The 17,398-nt window shown below is 35.2% G+C and overlaps 2 protein-coding genes across 3 annotated transcripts; one reads left to right on the top strand and one right to left on the bottom strand.

Moving 5' to 3' along the window:
- Window positions 1–4,023: 4,023 nt before the first annotated feature.
- LOC113774733 (FCS-Like Zinc finger 13-like) lies at window positions 4,024–5,390 on the top strand. The gene is made up of 2 exons (XM_027319343.1): window positions 4,024–4,696; window positions 4,854–5,390. Exons 1-2 carry the CDS (start codon window positions 4,095–4,097, stop codon window positions 5,017–5,019), a joined length of 768 nt encoding a protein of 255 aa, XP_027175144.1. The 5' UTR covers window positions 4,024–4,094; the 3' UTR covers window positions 5,020–5,390.
- A 1,150-nt stretch (window positions 5,391–6,540) lies between these two features.
- Window positions 6,541–13,475, bottom strand: LOC113773096 (oligouridylate-binding protein 1). 2 transcript variants are annotated; one of them, XM_027317632.1, is made up of 12 exons: window positions 13,143–13,475; window positions 11,739–11,800; window positions 11,311–11,413; window positions 10,687–10,763; window positions 10,558–10,619; window positions 10,374–10,461; window positions 10,210–10,285; window positions 10,079–10,109; window positions 8,421–8,540; window positions 8,005–8,087; window positions 7,281–7,454; window positions 6,541–7,082 (listed from the first exon to the last, which is right to left on the bottom strand). In XM_027317632.1, exons 1-12 carry the CDS (start codon window positions 13,236–13,238, stop codon window positions 6,828–6,830), a joined length of 1,227 nt encoding a protein of 408 aa, XP_027173433.1. In that variant the 5' UTR covers window positions 13,239–13,475; the 3' UTR covers window positions 6,541–6,827. The 2 variants fall into 2 exon arrangements, with proteins under 2 accessions (XP_027173433.1, XP_027173432.1); XM_027317631.1 differs by having other exon boundaries at window positions 8,005–8,090; window positions 13,143–13,469.
- Window positions 13,476–17,398: the final 3,923 nt, after the last annotated feature.

Below are 17,398 nucleotides of genomic sequence, written 5' to 3'. Positions count from 1 at the left end.
TAAATAAAATAACCAACTCGACAGAGGTTGATGGAACTTTCTGATTTATACCAGAGGAAGTAGTTTTAAGTATATCATTTTCAAGCCTTGAAGAAAAATTAAGGTGCGTCAACATCATGCCACCTAAACATTTCCTCTTGAAATATCAAGATGCATTTGTTTATTATTTCAAGTCCAAATACATTGGTGGGGAACGTCATTTCTAGTCTACATTGTACGACAACATTATTTCTAGCATTATTTTTTCAAGTAAAATTTAAATATCATCACAAATTGATTTGATAAGGATAGTTTTGTGATGACATTAAAATTTGGAATAATTTTATAAACCCCCTTGAGGTTTTTGACAATTACAATCACTTCCCCTAAGGTTTGAAAAATTACGAAAATCTCTCATAGAAAGTATGTCTAGATAACAATTCATGTTGTATAAATTGATTAATAAATATAGCAAGAAAAGTCGGGAATGAAGTATGACGTATGAAATTAGACGACATTAGTGTTTTAGAATAAAAAAGTATTACCAAAAAAGAATTTTTATTTTTTCTCTTTTAAACTCATTTTCATTTAAAATTTGTAAATTTTATGAAGGCTATCATAGTTTTTTTGTAGCAACAAGGTAAGTAAGTTTAATTTTTTAAACCTTAGGAGAGGCAACTACAATTATTAAAAGCCTCAAGGGAGGTTTCAAAAATTATCCCTTATAATTTTAGCTATAGAAATTAGAGCATGATTTTATTGTTAATCGGTCAACGTCCAAGCGCCCCAAATTTCTTGCAAGAAACAAATAATTGAGGCACTGTCGAACGTCACCGTCTTAGATGGATGGCGTATTCATTCGAGGGGCACAATTTCACGTGGCTGGACAAGAGACTTGCCAATCAGACATCAACGAGTGTGGCTTTGATGAACCAACCACCTCAATAGTATTTGGTCACCCCGTTTTTGTCTTTTGTCTTTGTCTTTGTCTTCGTCTTCGTAGGGTGAAGGTCAAGGTTTAAATCTTACTTTTTACAAGAAAAATTAAAGTTTAATGTAACTTTTTTTAACTCATAAGAGGCACCCGTGTGTGTGTCGATTTCTAATAATCGTGTTGGATCATCTCCTTAATATAGGTTAAAGTAAAAATAGACGTAGATTGTGATAATGGACAAAAAAAAATATGATTTTGATGTGACATTTTAAGTAATTAAAATTAATAACACTTATTCAAGCCAAATGTAATAAATCTAATTTTTTTTTTCTTTTTTTGGAGATAGCACATAGTCCTTACAAAAAACTTATCCCATTTTTTCATAAAATAATTAAATGAACAGCTTTTATCCAATAGAATTAAGACTGGTAAGATCTGGACCAGATTTCATTTACTCACAACATGAATGTTTCAAAACGACAGTAGATTATACATGGCAAAAGCCCCTCAAAGATCCATACCTTTTCTTTTCATTATATAAAGGATTTTTCTAACGAATATTTAATATGTTACGAAAAAATTACATCTAATTTATTATGTGAATACATATTCGCATTTTTCGTCCGGTTTGTATTTCGACACTTTTCTAAAAATTTACCACGCATGACTACGTTTAAAAAACTCTTGCTATAATGAAACCAAAACCGTGGTTTCTAACGCAGTATGGAAGACAGAATGGGGTTTTATTACGTTTACTGGAAATTTCCAACGAATAATATTTATCACATCAAGGCCTCAACATCTGAAATGGCCTTGTCAATTGCCTGCCGCTTGCTGAAATGGGTTTGTTTGGATTGAGCATTATTTATCCAATTTTATTTACTTACATCATCATTACAATTTTTAATACACCTTTTTATCTTTCCAATTACCTTTTTATCTCACATACATCACATCATAAAAAGTGTTACAGTAAAAATATTCCAAATAACTTACAATCCAAACAAACTCATATTTGTAGTACTATTAGATTAGATACGTTTTCACAAATTCTATGTTTGCGCTTCTTTTACTCCCACGGATCATTAATTAGCATAATAAGACTTTGTCAAGTTGTTCACGCTACTGTTTTTCTTTTTCTTTTTAAAAAAAAATAATGATTCATAGGTCAATTAAGGTATCAAATAGCGCAGTGGAATCGATAGTGATCTTAAAAAGGGAATGTCATTCGTTGGTCAAAGTTGAAATTATTGCCAAAACCCTCAGTTGAGTACATGTTCGTATTTTACGAGAAGTTTTATTATACCAAATAAGGAAAATAAATTAAATATTGATCATTTAAACAAAAAGAAACCAAAAAACGAAGATATTTCTCCTTTTCATCAATAAACGAAGGGTAATGTTATTTGCACTCTTCATATGTTATTTACACTCAAACTATTCCATTTTTATTTTGATGAGACCATAGTACCCTCTTCTTAATTTCTTCTCCTAGCCTATGAATTAACTTTACTAGATTTCCTCTTACATTCTAAAACCAATTAGTTATTCCATTACACAGTAAAATGACTAATTTAAAATCGTCACTAATATGTATTATGTTTTTTTCTACAAAACTTCACGAATTTATATCATGCAAAAGATCAATCTCTCAATGTAATATGAATAGATTTCAAACTTCAAACCCAAAAAAAAAAAAATCCCAAGCTTCAAAGATGACCAAAATATGAGTATAACTACAATGTCTCACAAATAGGACATTACTACTTCAAAAAAAATCTACTAAAAATAGCTCATATAGCCATCATAGAAGGAGTGAAACTTTCTAATATATTTCAACAAAAGTATAACAGCATCTAATATCCAGATGATGCAACAGAAACCTCAATTGTGCTCATAAAAAATATGCAAAATTGAAATTGAAATAAGAATATGAAAAATAAATAAAAAAATAGTTATGTAAATTTAGAAAAGAGAAGCAAAAGTTATGTAGATTAGAAAAAAGAGAACACAATTGTGCCAAACTTCCTTACATGTGAACACGAGATGGGATAGAAGAAGAAATTAAAACAAGGTAATATGATCTCATCGAAATAAAAATGAGATAGTGTGAGTGCAAATAACATGGCCCTAAACTAAAGACTATAAAATAAAAGGTATCACAAAACAAAATAGGGGACTGAGTGGTAAACTATGAAAAATATCTTTCATTTATACTTTTTTTTTTCCACCCAAGAGTTAGCTACTAAAGATATTACAATAGGATAGATCAAGGAAACCATAATTGTGATGGATACTGGCGATTTTTAATAAAATACTATTTTTGTGCCCTCCCAAATACGTTTTCTGATTGGTGATATTTAATAAAATATTATTTATTTACCCTCACAAATACGTTTTCTAATCAATCATTTTAACTTTTTTCAACCCTAAACCCTCAAATTCTACTGATCACTGACTGCTAAGAAGGAATTACGGGGCCACCAAAAATCGCTCTCAGGTACAGCACGTGGGGCCCAAAATTCTCGTGGGCTCAGCATCAAACCACAGAATAAATAAAAAGGACACGCACTAAAATAAAATCAGTGGGCTCCTAATCCCTAAACCTCCTTAGTGGGTCTGGGTAATTAGGCCTTGAATCCATCTTTCGATCTCGGAAACGTGTCCCGATCTCCGGCGACGAAAATCACCGGAATCTTTGGTTGCGCCAAGCAACGGTCCGTGTGGGTCCATCCTGGGGATTGGGTCCCAATCACTGGAGATGGACGTGCCTTTAAAAAATAGCCCACTGACAAGTGACATTTGCATTAAAGTTGCTAAGCAATCAATTTTTAATAGTTGTACAAAAGCGACTCCATCATTATTCCTCTTCCTCTCTGCCATGCAATTCCAATCACCACTTCTATAATTTCTAACCAAACCAATGGGCTTAGTCGTCTAACAACTCCATCAAACATCACAATTTGCAGCATTATTTTAACACCCTTCCCACCCCACCCGCAAAAAAACAAAAAAGAGCAGTGGAGCCCATATGCCCCGCACCCCAAGCCACCCTTCCTCCCTAGGCTCCTAGGCTCCCATAAAAGAGCTTTGCAGCCACAAGCATTTCTTGAATTCGTAAGAGTTGAAGCCAGAGCTCCAATTCTCAAACTATAATATTATAAGAAAGATTTAGTCAGTCATGCTAGGCAAGAGACCTACTCCAGTGATTGGGAACCTGACCAATTCTTTCTTTTTAGGCAAACGGACGGCCGGGCTAATGGATGTTGCCACTAGCCCCAGAAGTCCATTGGAGTTCAGGATTCAATCCCCCAGAGGCATGAAGCATTATGATCTTGGTGGGGTTGGATTAGGAATCGTTGCTGCCCTTGAAAAGTCAGTTCATGATCATGCAAATGAAAATCTTGCTACCAAGGCCTTGTCTAATCGGAATATTAACCGGTCCAATCCAATTCCTGTTAATCCAGCTGGGAACTTTAACGATCGAACTAACCGCAAGGGAGGTATTGAGGAAGCGGAGATGGATAGTATGGAAGATTATACTTTTGTGACTTGTCGTGGACCAGGCAACAAGTCGTTTACCAGAGTGTACTATGATGGAGGGAGCAAAGGATATCAAATAAGTGATTTTGGTAGGGAAGGTTCAAGAAGTAACCGTCCCAGCTTGTTCACCTTATCTCCTCCTAGATTTGATAATTCTCCAGCTATCCCGACTTGTGATTTTCTCGATTCTTGCAACTTATGCCACAAGAAGCTTCAAGGCAGAGACATTTACATGTACAGGTACAGTATCAGCTACGCTTTAGCAGTTATCATGGTTCTCTTTCTTATTTATGTAGCTTCTTCCTTGTGATCATGCTGCCCTACCCCATCCTTGATTGCTTATTGATCAATAGGTTGTTGAGGCGATTATTCATATCTTGGTTTACATGATTTGCAGGGGAGAGAGAGCATTTTGTAGTACAGAGTGCAGATACAGTCACATGATGATGGATGAACACAAAGAAAAGTGTAGCTCTGAAGCTTCAAGATCAGTAGAAGTTTCAAGCTCACCTTACAAAAATGGCCACGGCCAGATACTTTCACCAGGAATTTTTGCAATCTAAACTAACAAAACGACACTTCAATCAAGCATGAAGAGTCATGCCATAAACGATTAGTCCATGTATATACGGGAAGAGTCTTATACATATGAGGAACCACCGATTAGAGAAAGGTCTCTTTTTCCTTTCTCCAATTTTGGTTGCATGTAATATTAAGCTTCAACCTCCAATTTATGAGAATTTTGAGTTTCATGGTAAAAGATCTTCAGCTCAACTTTAATTTGTCACTCGAAGTGAAAGAACAAGTTTCTTGGAGGGTTTTTTTTGAATATGGAGATTGGAGAAGCATGAAGCTGCAAAGGCTTGTCCAAATCGAAAACCTGTTTTATTGTCAAGATGATAAAAATGAGTGAGGCCCAGGTTTTGAACCTCTAGGGAACATGTGTACCACTCCGCATAGGAGCCATCATGAGCTCTATCTTTAGCACATCTCGAACTCGCACCCCTTCCCAAAAAGAAGAACTTCGAACCCTTATTGGTCTGATCTTCCATTCAATCCAGACACAAAAATTTAGAAGTGATTGATGCTGTCTAATAATATTATCCTTTAGTTTTTCTTTTTAAAAAGAATTTATCGTGGACAAAGGTACAAGATGCACGTATGAGCGAAGAGCCCTATTGCTAACTTGTAGTACGGAATCCCAAGGGGAAAGGGTATATGAAAAGTGAGGTCTAATGAAGTCGTGTACTGACCAACCAGGTATAGTGGCTATGTCCTTTCTTCCCACAGAACTGCTGAAGAAATTCTCAGTAACGTAGTCCGTTGGAAACTGGAAAGGTCCCCTGACTTTTTGCCAGAACAACGGCATGCGATACTTCTGCTCTAGCAGTATCTCACCATGCGTTCGTTGCAAATATCTAAAAGCATAGACATCAGAGACTTGTTGGTCTTCATATGCCTCGGGCCACCAATACTAGGTCGGTCTTGTCTGTACGCCATTTTTTTGTTAGATATTATTTTATTTACATCACAAAAATATTTTCTAATCACTTTTGAATTTTCTCAACTACAATTTTTTTTAAATATTATTTTATTTTGTCATCCTAATGTAAGAAGTTTAGGCAAATGTCCTTTTGCATCGTTATGCTTGCAATTGAATTGATTGCAAATGACGACCATTTTAACGGAGTTGAACTCAACTAACATTTTGTATCTGGCTTTAGCTAGGATTGAGTAACAAAAGAGAACGGAATTCTATAAATCACCTTCTCCATGCATTAGATCGATTAAGCCCACTTGTCTCTCAACTCTTGAATTCTTTTCTTTGCAACCAGTGGTGCGTAAATGGCAAAAAAAAAAGAAAAAAATCCCACCGACTAGCATTTTGTCTGCTATCGAAGTTCGGATGTACAAGTGCACTGCCAACGCGTATACTCCATTAAATGGATATGCATTGTCTATATTTTGATTTTTGTACAATCACCAAAAATTTCTGCCCACCACCAAATACAGCCACACCATTAGGTCATGGTGTGGTGGGAGCAGCAGAACCCAAGTACATAAACTGACTTTTGCCCCATAAATTGTCCACGAAGGTTGCCTCTAAGGCAAAATAAAGAATGGTCATTTAATACGCAACTAAAGAAAAAACATCCAAAGTTAATAAGATCATTAAATCCCCAACGGACAAGTCTCACAGAATCTATTATCCCCAAAATAAGATACAGGCTACATATTCATACACATTGCTGTAAGATATGGTGATCCAACAAACTGGAAGCAAAAGATTAAGGCAGAGAAAGCAAGCCAGGTATAATCAACACACTCAATACCTGCCTAGAAATCATTTGCAGGAATTTCTTTTGGTTTGTTACTGATAATATATAGGTGGCTGGGTGGTAGCAATACCCGGATATCCACCATCATAGATTGCCTGGCTAGCAGCTCCAATTCTCTGACCCTGGGGATGCATCAAAGCTTGTGCACCAGCCATTTTACTCAAAGCAATTTGTCGCTCGTAGGCTGCAAGATCCGTGGCTGAAAATCCTGGCATGTGCGCTACAGCTGGCGGGGGTAGAGGAGTGGAACTAGTCCCAGGAGGAGTAGGCTTGCTACCCCAGGAGCACTACAAGAAAGCATAAGAATATGTAATAACTTTGACACCAAAAATCTACATGCACAAAAAAGGAGCATAAGAATTTTCTGTCAGACTGAGTCTGGAGACAATAGATCATCATGACCATGCTTTATACTCCGCAGAAATCAAGTAACAATTACTCACTCACTTGGTAACTTGCAAGAAATTCGTAGCTTAGTGGCTTACCTTGATTGGCTTGCCAAACAGAATACATGCATTTCCCAACTGAATAGCACGAGCAGCTTCGGCATGGTTGCTGAATCTCACAAAACCAAAACCCTTGTCTCGTTGAACACGGACATCTTCGATCACTCCAGCTCCAAGAGAGTGGAAATGACGATGGAGATCCACCGATGTCACCTGCAATGTCTCAATGTTAAATCCAAAATTGATAAGCCTATGAGCATATCTCCGTAAGGACCATAGAATTTAGGACCCACTCCTCAACCAAATATTTCATATCCAATAAAATATACAAATGGAACCCACATAAAACTAAGTGACAAACAACTAGAGGAAAAGTGTGTAAAGGCGACATTACCAACAAAAGTAGCAGGTAAAATGTCAAAACATTTGATGAATAGTGTTTTAGCAACTATTAAAGATAAATGCCGGCACAATACATCAAAGAGCAAGTTAAAACTGATAGATTTATGGTTGCATGCAGCAAGAATTGTTAGATTTCTGTACTATATTCTTTTTGAGTTGTGGCTCGCACTTAACTTGGGTTAAGGTATAACAAAATGTCTTGAGCCGTAAAAAGGAAGCATAGGTATGTAGTAAACTCCGAAGCATCAATGGTTTGGTGCCATGGTCTACAAAGATTTGGCAGGAGCACTTCATAATATACAACAACAAATTGGATGAAAGAGAAATATAAGTTGCATTTGTTAAATTGGTTTAAACTCACTTCTGGGGCAAGATTGCCAACATAAACAGTGGTATATTGGGGATTATTTTCTGGAGCATCTTCGCCACTCTTCTCTTGACCATCTTCTGCATGATGAATTCATAAATTTGTAAGCTATACATTAAAATTGAGAACTGTCATTCAGTAAGATCTCTTAAAAACCATAGATGCATGACAATGAACAAAAGAAGAAGACAGCCAATGCATTCACGAAATACAGTGGTTAAGATGCACCTGTAGACCATTTTCCTTTAGTACTACAAAATGTAGGTTGAATCAATCACTTCAACTAGAAGCGTACAAAATATCAGAATTAAACAAACAGCAAGATTTTTGGACGTGGTGAAAGAAAATCAAATTCAACTGGACAACAAGGTGCCTAAAATTATCACATTCCAGATTGCACTAAGAACCACCTGATGTTCCATTTGTAAGTTCCACCACACTTTTTGCATCTAAGCTCTGCTTGTCATCACCGTTAGCAGCACCTTTTGCTGCCCAGTTGCAGCGTATTTGTCTGCTCCCAAGCCACTTCCCTGCAGTGTTGCAGAATGAATTACAATTCCAACAAGAGCATGACAATATTAAACTCCAGAATGTGTGTGTGTGTGTATATATATATATATCCACGAGTACAATGATAACTGTAAATTAAAAAAAATTTCTTAACCTTTTCCCAACCCTCAATAAGTACAAAATTTCTATTGTAAATAAGCATCTCCCTACAATCTCCAACATGTTGTAGCCACCCACACAAGACAGCATCTCCTACAGGCTACAAAGACACTTTTTGTGAAAAAGTACAAAACTACGCTTCCAGAGGAGGAGAAAGGGACCTAAGGAAGTCTTTTGAACATAAACAGTTTACAAGTAGTTGACACTATTTGAAGTCTTGGTCCCAATTCCACGTAGTCATTTCTGCCCCTTCAAAATAGGCATACAATTTTCCAGTGTAGTTTCTTTTACTATATTTTAAACTCCAGAATATATATATATATATATATATATATATATATATATCCACAAGAGTACAATGATAACGGTAAATTAAAAAAAATTCTTAACCTTTTCCCAACCCTCAATAAGTACAAAATTTCTATTGTAAATAAGCATCTCAATACAACCTCCAACATGTTGTAGCCACCTATACAAGACAGCATCTCCTACAGGCTACAAAGTTACTTTTTCTGAAGAAGTACAAAACTACGCTTTCAGAGGAGGAGAAAAGGACCTAAGGAAGTCTTTTGAACATAAACAGTTTACAAGTAGTTGACACTATTTGAAGTCTTGGTCCCAATTCCATGTAGTCATTTCTGCCACTTCAAAATAGGCATCCAATCTTCCAGTGTAGTTTCTTTTAATACTAAAACATCTACTAAAACATCACTAAACATTTTCAAGCTAGACTAGATATTTTAGAACTTTCCCCCTAGCGAACGTCAAACTCCTCTCCTTCCAAGCCAAAACAAGTTTGTGTAAGACATGCAACTCTTGCAGTGCACTACATAAAGCAAAAGCCACCCTAGTCCCACCGTGCACAAGCACTTCCACTCCAAACAAGCAACAGCCCATGTCCTTGACAATTTCAACAAAGAAAACTAAAGATAAGCAGTGTATTGAACATGTCCCCCAAAATACATTATATACAATTAACAAAGAGAATGAATTAGTCCACGGATAAATTTCCCCAGGTGCAGTCCAGGTTAATGCAAAAAATGAGGTTAAAGACCCCATCAAAATTGGGGAAAACTGAATAACACTGCTGAGATCAGTTTCTCCAGCATGAAGATTGACCAACTAGAACAATAAATGATCAGCAAGCCAATTTGCTCACCAATCCAGATCCCAATACATTATGCTTCACTGATATGGCTAAATATCTTTGCTTTTAACAAATTAACATCCACCTTCCAAATAAAGAAAATTTTAAAAGAAGGTTGGCAAACAAACAAGAACAATAAAAGGATGCCAGAAAGGTATAGAAGCAAATAGCCTCCATAAAATTATCGTGGTAGTAGATTCAAAAGAACATAGTGAGACGAACAATTTTGAAACAGCAGGAAAATCTCCTTACCATTCAAATCATTTATAGCACTTTGGGCTTCCTGGGAGGGAAAAAACATATCAAAATCATAAAGACAGGATAAAATTAAAAGTACAAATGTGAAATGCCTATAAATGGATTCAACAAGACCATGTAAGCACCTGCTGGCTACGGAAAGAAACAAATCCAAAACCTCTTGAACGACCAGTCTTTTGATCCCACATAACTCTTGCATCTCTGTTAAAAAGTGCAAAACATTGTAGCCACCTTCATTCTTACCCAAATCATAGAAAGTAGGAATGACCAAGAGAATAATGAAACTTACGAGCAGCTAGGATAGACAGAAAAGCAAGCAAACAATGTGGAATCTGTAACCTCTGGACTAAGGTCGCCAACAAAAATGTTGAAGTGATCTACAAATCATGACCATAGGATTAAATGGGATTAATAAAAAAAAAAAGATATAAAAACTACACAACATCATCAGTTGAGAGTTTATATATATATACTTGACGTGTCCTCCCTCTGAGCGCTGGCATATGCCCAGTTAACTTTTATAGGTTGTCCAAATCTGTAGACTACGACGTCAGATATCGAAAGTCGTAATATTTAAGACCACAAAAATGTAAAACACTTACAGATGTCGCCCATTAAGAGTCACAATAGCAAGTGCAGCTGATCTTCGGTCAAAGTAATCCACAAAACCATAGGATGACTGCATAAAGAGGAGCAGAAAAAGTCATCATCATTGAGCAAGTAGGACATGAAATTCTAGGAATGATGTTTCAAAGTCTTTTGCCTTCTTGGTCCAAAAAAAAAAAAGAAATCTGAATCCTTATAAACTGATCGACTACAGACACAAGTAGGAAATCTTGGTACTCAAGCATTAAGAAGAAATTTGTTGATGCTCAAAATTCTGGAGCTGGTTGTAGCTTAGTCAAGACAAGAAGACAGCAGATTCTAAAGAAGGGGTATGTTTCAAAAACCAATAGGTCTTTCTTATAATGGGAAAAAGGTCCAAATGCATCGCATTCTCATCTTACATTACTTGAAAGATTCCTATAGCTAAAAGAGCAGCTTACTAAATTGGAAATGTTCAACCATACTTCTATAGTCAGCTTGAGAAAGTTTCAATGATATGTTGTATTTAATATAAATTAATAGCAATGTAAACTGCTGATGGCACCTTACATAAATTTGTGGAACAGTCTTACAAAATCAGGCAGAGAGGAAGAAAGAAAGTTGAAGCAATGTAAACAAACCTTCTCCTTTCTGATGAGCTTGCAACCTTCAAGAGGACCAGTACTAGAGAAAACCTCTTGAAGAAGTGGTTCTGTCACTTGTGGGTGGATATTCCCAACATATCTGCAATATCTCATTGAAATACAAACTTAAGAGGAGTATATTGGCATTTTACTTCTTGAGAACTGACACGGAACAGCAGAAAACAGACACATGCACACAGATTACATCCATAGAATTTATTGAACATAAACAAAAGTACAACTTAAGTACATCTTATATCATTCTTGTGTTGTCTATGAACCAATGCATTACCATAAGTAAACTTTTAATTTATGCACTCATCTCCTACAGGAAAACCCCCAAGAGATGCAATAACAAAAAAATGTCAAAAAGGCTACCCAAAAAGAAAAGAGAAAACAAAGTAAAATCTTTGCAAGGCACTCACACACTGCGGCATGTACTTGAATCAAATCTTGGAGGCAGATTTCCACTCAATATAGGCTCTATCTGCAGATTAGTGATAAATGTAAAGATCCAAAGAAAAGAAAAGAAAAGAAAGAAATAGCGAGGGAGAGAGGTAAACTCCAAAATAAATGAAACCTACAGTTAATTCCAAAAAGATTAAGAAAATAATAAGGAGGTGACCACTCATTAGGATCAATATTTCAACTCAAAAATTAAAGGTTTGCCTTCATAAAATCTCATTTCTGTACATAAATATATCTATAGTAATCAGTGGGGTGATATAAAGGACCAAGTCTAATCTCTATTCTGGATTCATAGAAACATTGCAAAACAGATAAAACCACTCATCTAACTCATACTTGGATTAAGCCTTCGCTACTTCAACAGAAAGTAGACATTTAGGGCAGCAAAAGATATTCTCATGAGCACAAATCACGTGTACGTGAATATGCCTGAAAAGGTGGTGGACAATTGACCTCAAGACTTATAATACCAAATTAGCTCTAACACTCCATCGTTGAAATAAAGGCACCTATATGCAAACATAACAATTACAGAAAGCTAGACAATAATTTTTTCCAATTCCACCTCTCATCTCAATCAAGAAATTCTCCAAAGTCCACAGCCGTCGAATCCCACTTATAACAGGAAATTTTCCAAGCACAAACATGAAAACGCAAACAAGCTCATAATTAGAAGGAAATAAAAAAGGTAAATACAAACCAGCATATAGACGTGCATCCATACTACTACTACAGTAATAATAGAAATAAACTAATAATAGCTCATGAAAATGAAACAAATTTTACAGGAAAGAACTGAACTTTCAATATCCCCGCAGTTTAAGAATATAAAACGAGGAGGTAGAATTGACTCTGATGCAACTTAAGTTTTAAACTCAAATTTGACCATTTTTTTAAGGAAGAAAGAACCCACGTGCACCTACGAGCATGGCTGAGTATTCATTCTGGAAAACTGTTTTTTGAGAGAGAGAGAGAGAGAGAGAGAGAACAAGAGCTATATTAATTTCCAAACTTTTTCCCCATCTTTCTTAAGCAAAATAGAGCAATTAGCTAGAAAAAGTGTAGACAAATTAATTGTCCAAAAAAGAAACAACTTCAAAACAAAATATCAAACAAATTTGACTTCAGCGAAACAAAACAGAAAACATATCTAATTAAGCATATATACGTAATAATATCGAAACAAAAAAAAATCCGACTCGACATCAACGTAAACAGAGTAAAAAACATAATTCTTCCACTATATGTTTTTGAAGGTGCTAACTTTATCTCTACTGAAACCTAGATAAATAATCATGCAAAAAATTTCAAAATAAAACTCAAATTAAAAGAAAAATAGATAAAGAGAGAAATAGAAAGACCTGAGTATGAGCTAAAAGACCCGGGTGGTAGAGAGATTGCTGCATCAATGCTTGTTGTTGCTGCTGCTGCTGCTGCTTCAGCCTCTGCTGCTGCATCTTCCTTTTTTTAATTTATTTTTCCGAGAATATAATAGATTAGCTAAATATCGGATAAATTAATAGGTAAGGAGTTGAATATTAGGGCTTGAAAAAGGGGAAAAAATGGGAAGGGGGGGGAAGAGGAAAAATAAAACGGAAATAAAAAGGGAAAAAAGAAAAAAGAAAAGAAAAAGAAAAAAAGAAAAGAAAAGAAAAGAAACCCTGGAAGGACAGAGAGAGAAGAAGGCGAGAAGGAGATGATGTACTGATGCTCCCCCCTCGCGTTCACGCTCGTTTTGGATCTTTATAATGGAGGGTGAATAAAAATAGGGTACATCTCTCAAAGCTGATTAGCGGGGCAATCGGGTTTTGTCTACCGCTCGATCTCTGGGATTTTTGCATCTGGTGGCAGACCCAATTTCTCAATTATTTATTCCCAGAAAGAAAAGACCTACTCGGATGAATTAATTTCAACGTTAGCTGGGTGTCACTTCCCCTTACACTCGTACAGGATTCCTCGTTCCAAATTGACATCTACCGTGTGTTTGGATAGTAAATTATTTGAGATAATTTTATAAAAAAATAATAAATTTATTTAAATAGTAAATTATTTTAAACAATATTTTATTTACATTATAACTATATTTTTTAATTTATTTTTTTATATTTTCAATCACCTTCTTATTTCACCTACATCACATCATAAAAAGTGTTATAATAATTATTCTCCAAATAATACTTTATCCAAACAAACCATAATACTATAGTACTTTTTTGATATGATGTATGTGAGAAAAGTGATTGAAAAATATGTTAATTATGTAAGTAAATCAGTGCGTATATAAGATGAAGATAATATGTAATCCAAACACACTCAATTCATAAGTGGACGAAAATAATGTGTAATTCAAACAACGTTAGCATGTCTAAGTCCATAATGTGGACGAAAGAAGGTCGGGTTCATCAAATTGGTAACTGTATCGTACCAGTTAACTGATGATTGATTCAAATTCTATTTCATGAACATTTTTATATTTTAAAATACATAAAAATGATTTATTTATTTACGTTTGAAAATTAATCACTCAATCAAAACATAATCGCTATTTTACATCATGATTTATCGAGCTTGTACCAAAATGATATTTCAAAAACATCTTCTTTGAACAAAAACGAGGGTACATTGACAGCAAAATATTATTGGTTACATCTGTGATATGTTTAGTAGGATGAATGATGTACATGATGGTTTGAAATGGGGCATACTATCAAGAGAGGTGCAAATGCAAGGTTCGTGGAACCAACATCAGCCATAAAAATTTGGTATGATAGGATAAACAACATAGAAAGGCCTAAGTGGCTTTAACTTGACAAAAATTTCCAAATATTATTTAATTCAAATTATTTTTTTATCTTACATGCATCATATCATAAAAAAAGTATTATAATTTATTTTAAATAATAAAATTTTTTTTTTCAAATAATCCCCTACCCAAACACACCTACTGTATCAACCATTGATTTGATTAATCTATGGCATTGAGATTGGACTAGTTACAATCAGAAATGAGATTGACCGGTTCACCAAGCCCAAGCACCCCGTTGAAGTCCCGATCATAGGCCACAAGTCCATAACATTAGTACACGTACCCATGCAAAAAGTGTGTATCCAAAAACTTGATGATCCACGATTCAGATAAAGACTCGTATATTGGGCTTTTGTCCAGAGTGAAGCTTGAGTTGAACCGTAGAACTGGAGTTACATCCACGCACGATAAGGGCCAGCTGTATTCTTTTCCGGCCTTGGATGCTTAAGTTAATGGAGGCTTCATTTTGAGTAATTAATCTAGTAGGCTTTGAAGTAGTATATTAATCTGTATTTGTCTTTTTCAAGAAAAAGGCAAAGAAAATTTTTTATTGTATTATGTAATTGGCATGCAGGTTAAAATGGAAAATAGTAATGTATTTTTTCTTGCCATGGTGATTTATAATGAGTTGTGAAATATGTCCCGAATAAAAATTTGGAACAATTCATTGTTGATGATTGTTGGGTGGGTTAAAGCATGAGATTGGTGATTGCCCCTCTGACCTTTCAAATGCCTTTGTCCACAATAAAGATGATTGGGCTGATATGCCATCTTGCTGACCTAATGCTGCTAATGCCCACGATTAGTTAGATGACTGCGAGATGTTTGTTTTGATTCTAGAAGTCCTCCCTTTTTCTCGTCTCCTTTGTAAGGTTTGGAGTTTACTGAACGGGAAAAGGGGGAAAAAAGGGGTCCTTGATCACCTAAATGTCAATAATTTGTTTCCGATTTTGTTGTCAAGTAACAATTTCTTCCGGATGCTTAGGCCTGCTATTGGCGTGAAAGAAAATAAAGAACTAGTGCTTTATTTCATAGTAATAGAAGAGAACAGATTTTGATGTTATTTCATAAAGAACTATGCAGAACACAAGAGAAGAAAAGAATAATATTTGGATCTGGATGTGGATTTACATGCCTATTTATTCTCTTGTTTAATAAATCTTGATGAATGTCCGATGAGCAAATCGATATTATAATACAGTTTAATAAATAACTTCCAATTTCTCTCCCTATATGTTAACAAATCAATCATCTCTATTTTCTCCTATATTTTTTCCCTTCAAAATCAGAATCAAGGGAAAATACCTCAAACCTGCTCTTTTCTCTCCCACTTAGTGCATGCAAAGTAGTTATCAATTTTAAATCGCAAATGTTGTTGGCTTTCCTCTCGCTCTGTTTGAACAGAAGGAAAGTTGTATGGGAAAATAAAGTAAACGAAAGTGAGGTAAAAGAAAATGAATATGAAATTTTCATACACGTTTGATTACTAAGGAAAACATTGAGAAAAAATAGAAAGTTAGTGACAATTATTGAAATCTCTATGAGTAAAAATTGTATAGGATACAAAATACAAGAAAGTGCAGGAAAATGAAAGAAAATTTTCAACATTCCTGCACAACATGCAAACAAACTAAATGATACTACTGTCCTCACTCCTTTTAAGGTTTGCTGATTTCAGTTGCAAGTTGGAACCTCTCTTCTTCCGGTTCGTTTTTTTTATTCCAAAATTGCAGCTATTCATAACTAAACCGCCCATGGCAGTTCAGCTTTTTCACACCTGCAACTCCAAAGTCAACCAAAACCTCACTTAATTAATCTTGGAGTTATATATTATGGTTATTTTCAATGCTTGTAATACTGGCACGTCAAACATTGCCGTTATTTTAATAGTAATAAAATGTTTTTTAGTTCTCTTAGTTTAATTAATTGTCCCATTAAACTAGTAGTAGTATTTAGTTAATGTATCAATCAATGCCTCTCATACACTACTGCATCCATAACAAATTAAGCCTCGCATTTAACACTACTGCATGTTTGTTTAACAAACCCTCACATTTAACCTTGCAAAATTTCAAAAGATGGGATTTTATCTTGGGACAAATCCTCGTCCTTCAGCACAATAATAACATTTGTTAATTAATAGTGACAATTTAGTAGTATAATAGTAAGAAATTAGTCGACGGGAGCAATTTTGCACTTGCTAATTTCATCCTTTTTTTTTTCCACTCTCCTATCTCCAAAGACATTTGGAATTACTACTACGTAACAGGGTCCGCCAATTGGCTTCCCGGTTAAGACAAGGCAAGAAGGAAACATCGAGGAAGCAGGTCCCGACTCATAATGGTTGAGCATAGGCCTACATAACCATCCTGCACATCACATTGCCAAGCGCAATAAGCAGTTTAAAATTTGTTTTAGTACATTCCCCTTGAGCTTTAATTTGAAAGATTTGAAAAAAAAAAAAAAAATTGTATTCTGGAACAAAGGTGACGTCTCAAAGCCTCCACCCACAACCAATCCATCAAACCACAGCATGTGGACGTGAATGTGGTGGCATGAACAAATGTGCGTTTAGCCACCATCATGCCATACTTGGCATTCCCACCCTCTCATCCCAGTCTTTTTTGTTTTGTTTTACCTATTATAACCATTTACATTTACTCTTCCTCTTACTTTAATCTATACTGAGAGGGTGATCCAACAGGATCACAAGTAATCAACGGAGATTGAACTACCATTGAACCATACGGATGCAAGAGACACCCATATGAATTTAAGAGAAATCATATTAAGTGGCAATTTTTTTGATGG

The sequence above is a fragment of the Coffea eugenioides genome, chromosome 6 (genome assembly GCF_003713205.1).
Source record: "Coffea eugenioides isolate CCC68of chromosome 6, Ceug_1.0, whole genome shotgun sequence".
NCBI lineage: Eukaryota > Viridiplantae > Streptophyta > Magnoliopsida > Gentianales > Rubiaceae > Coffea > Coffea eugenioides.
This window is presented reverse-complemented; position numbering and strand designations above follow the sequence as displayed.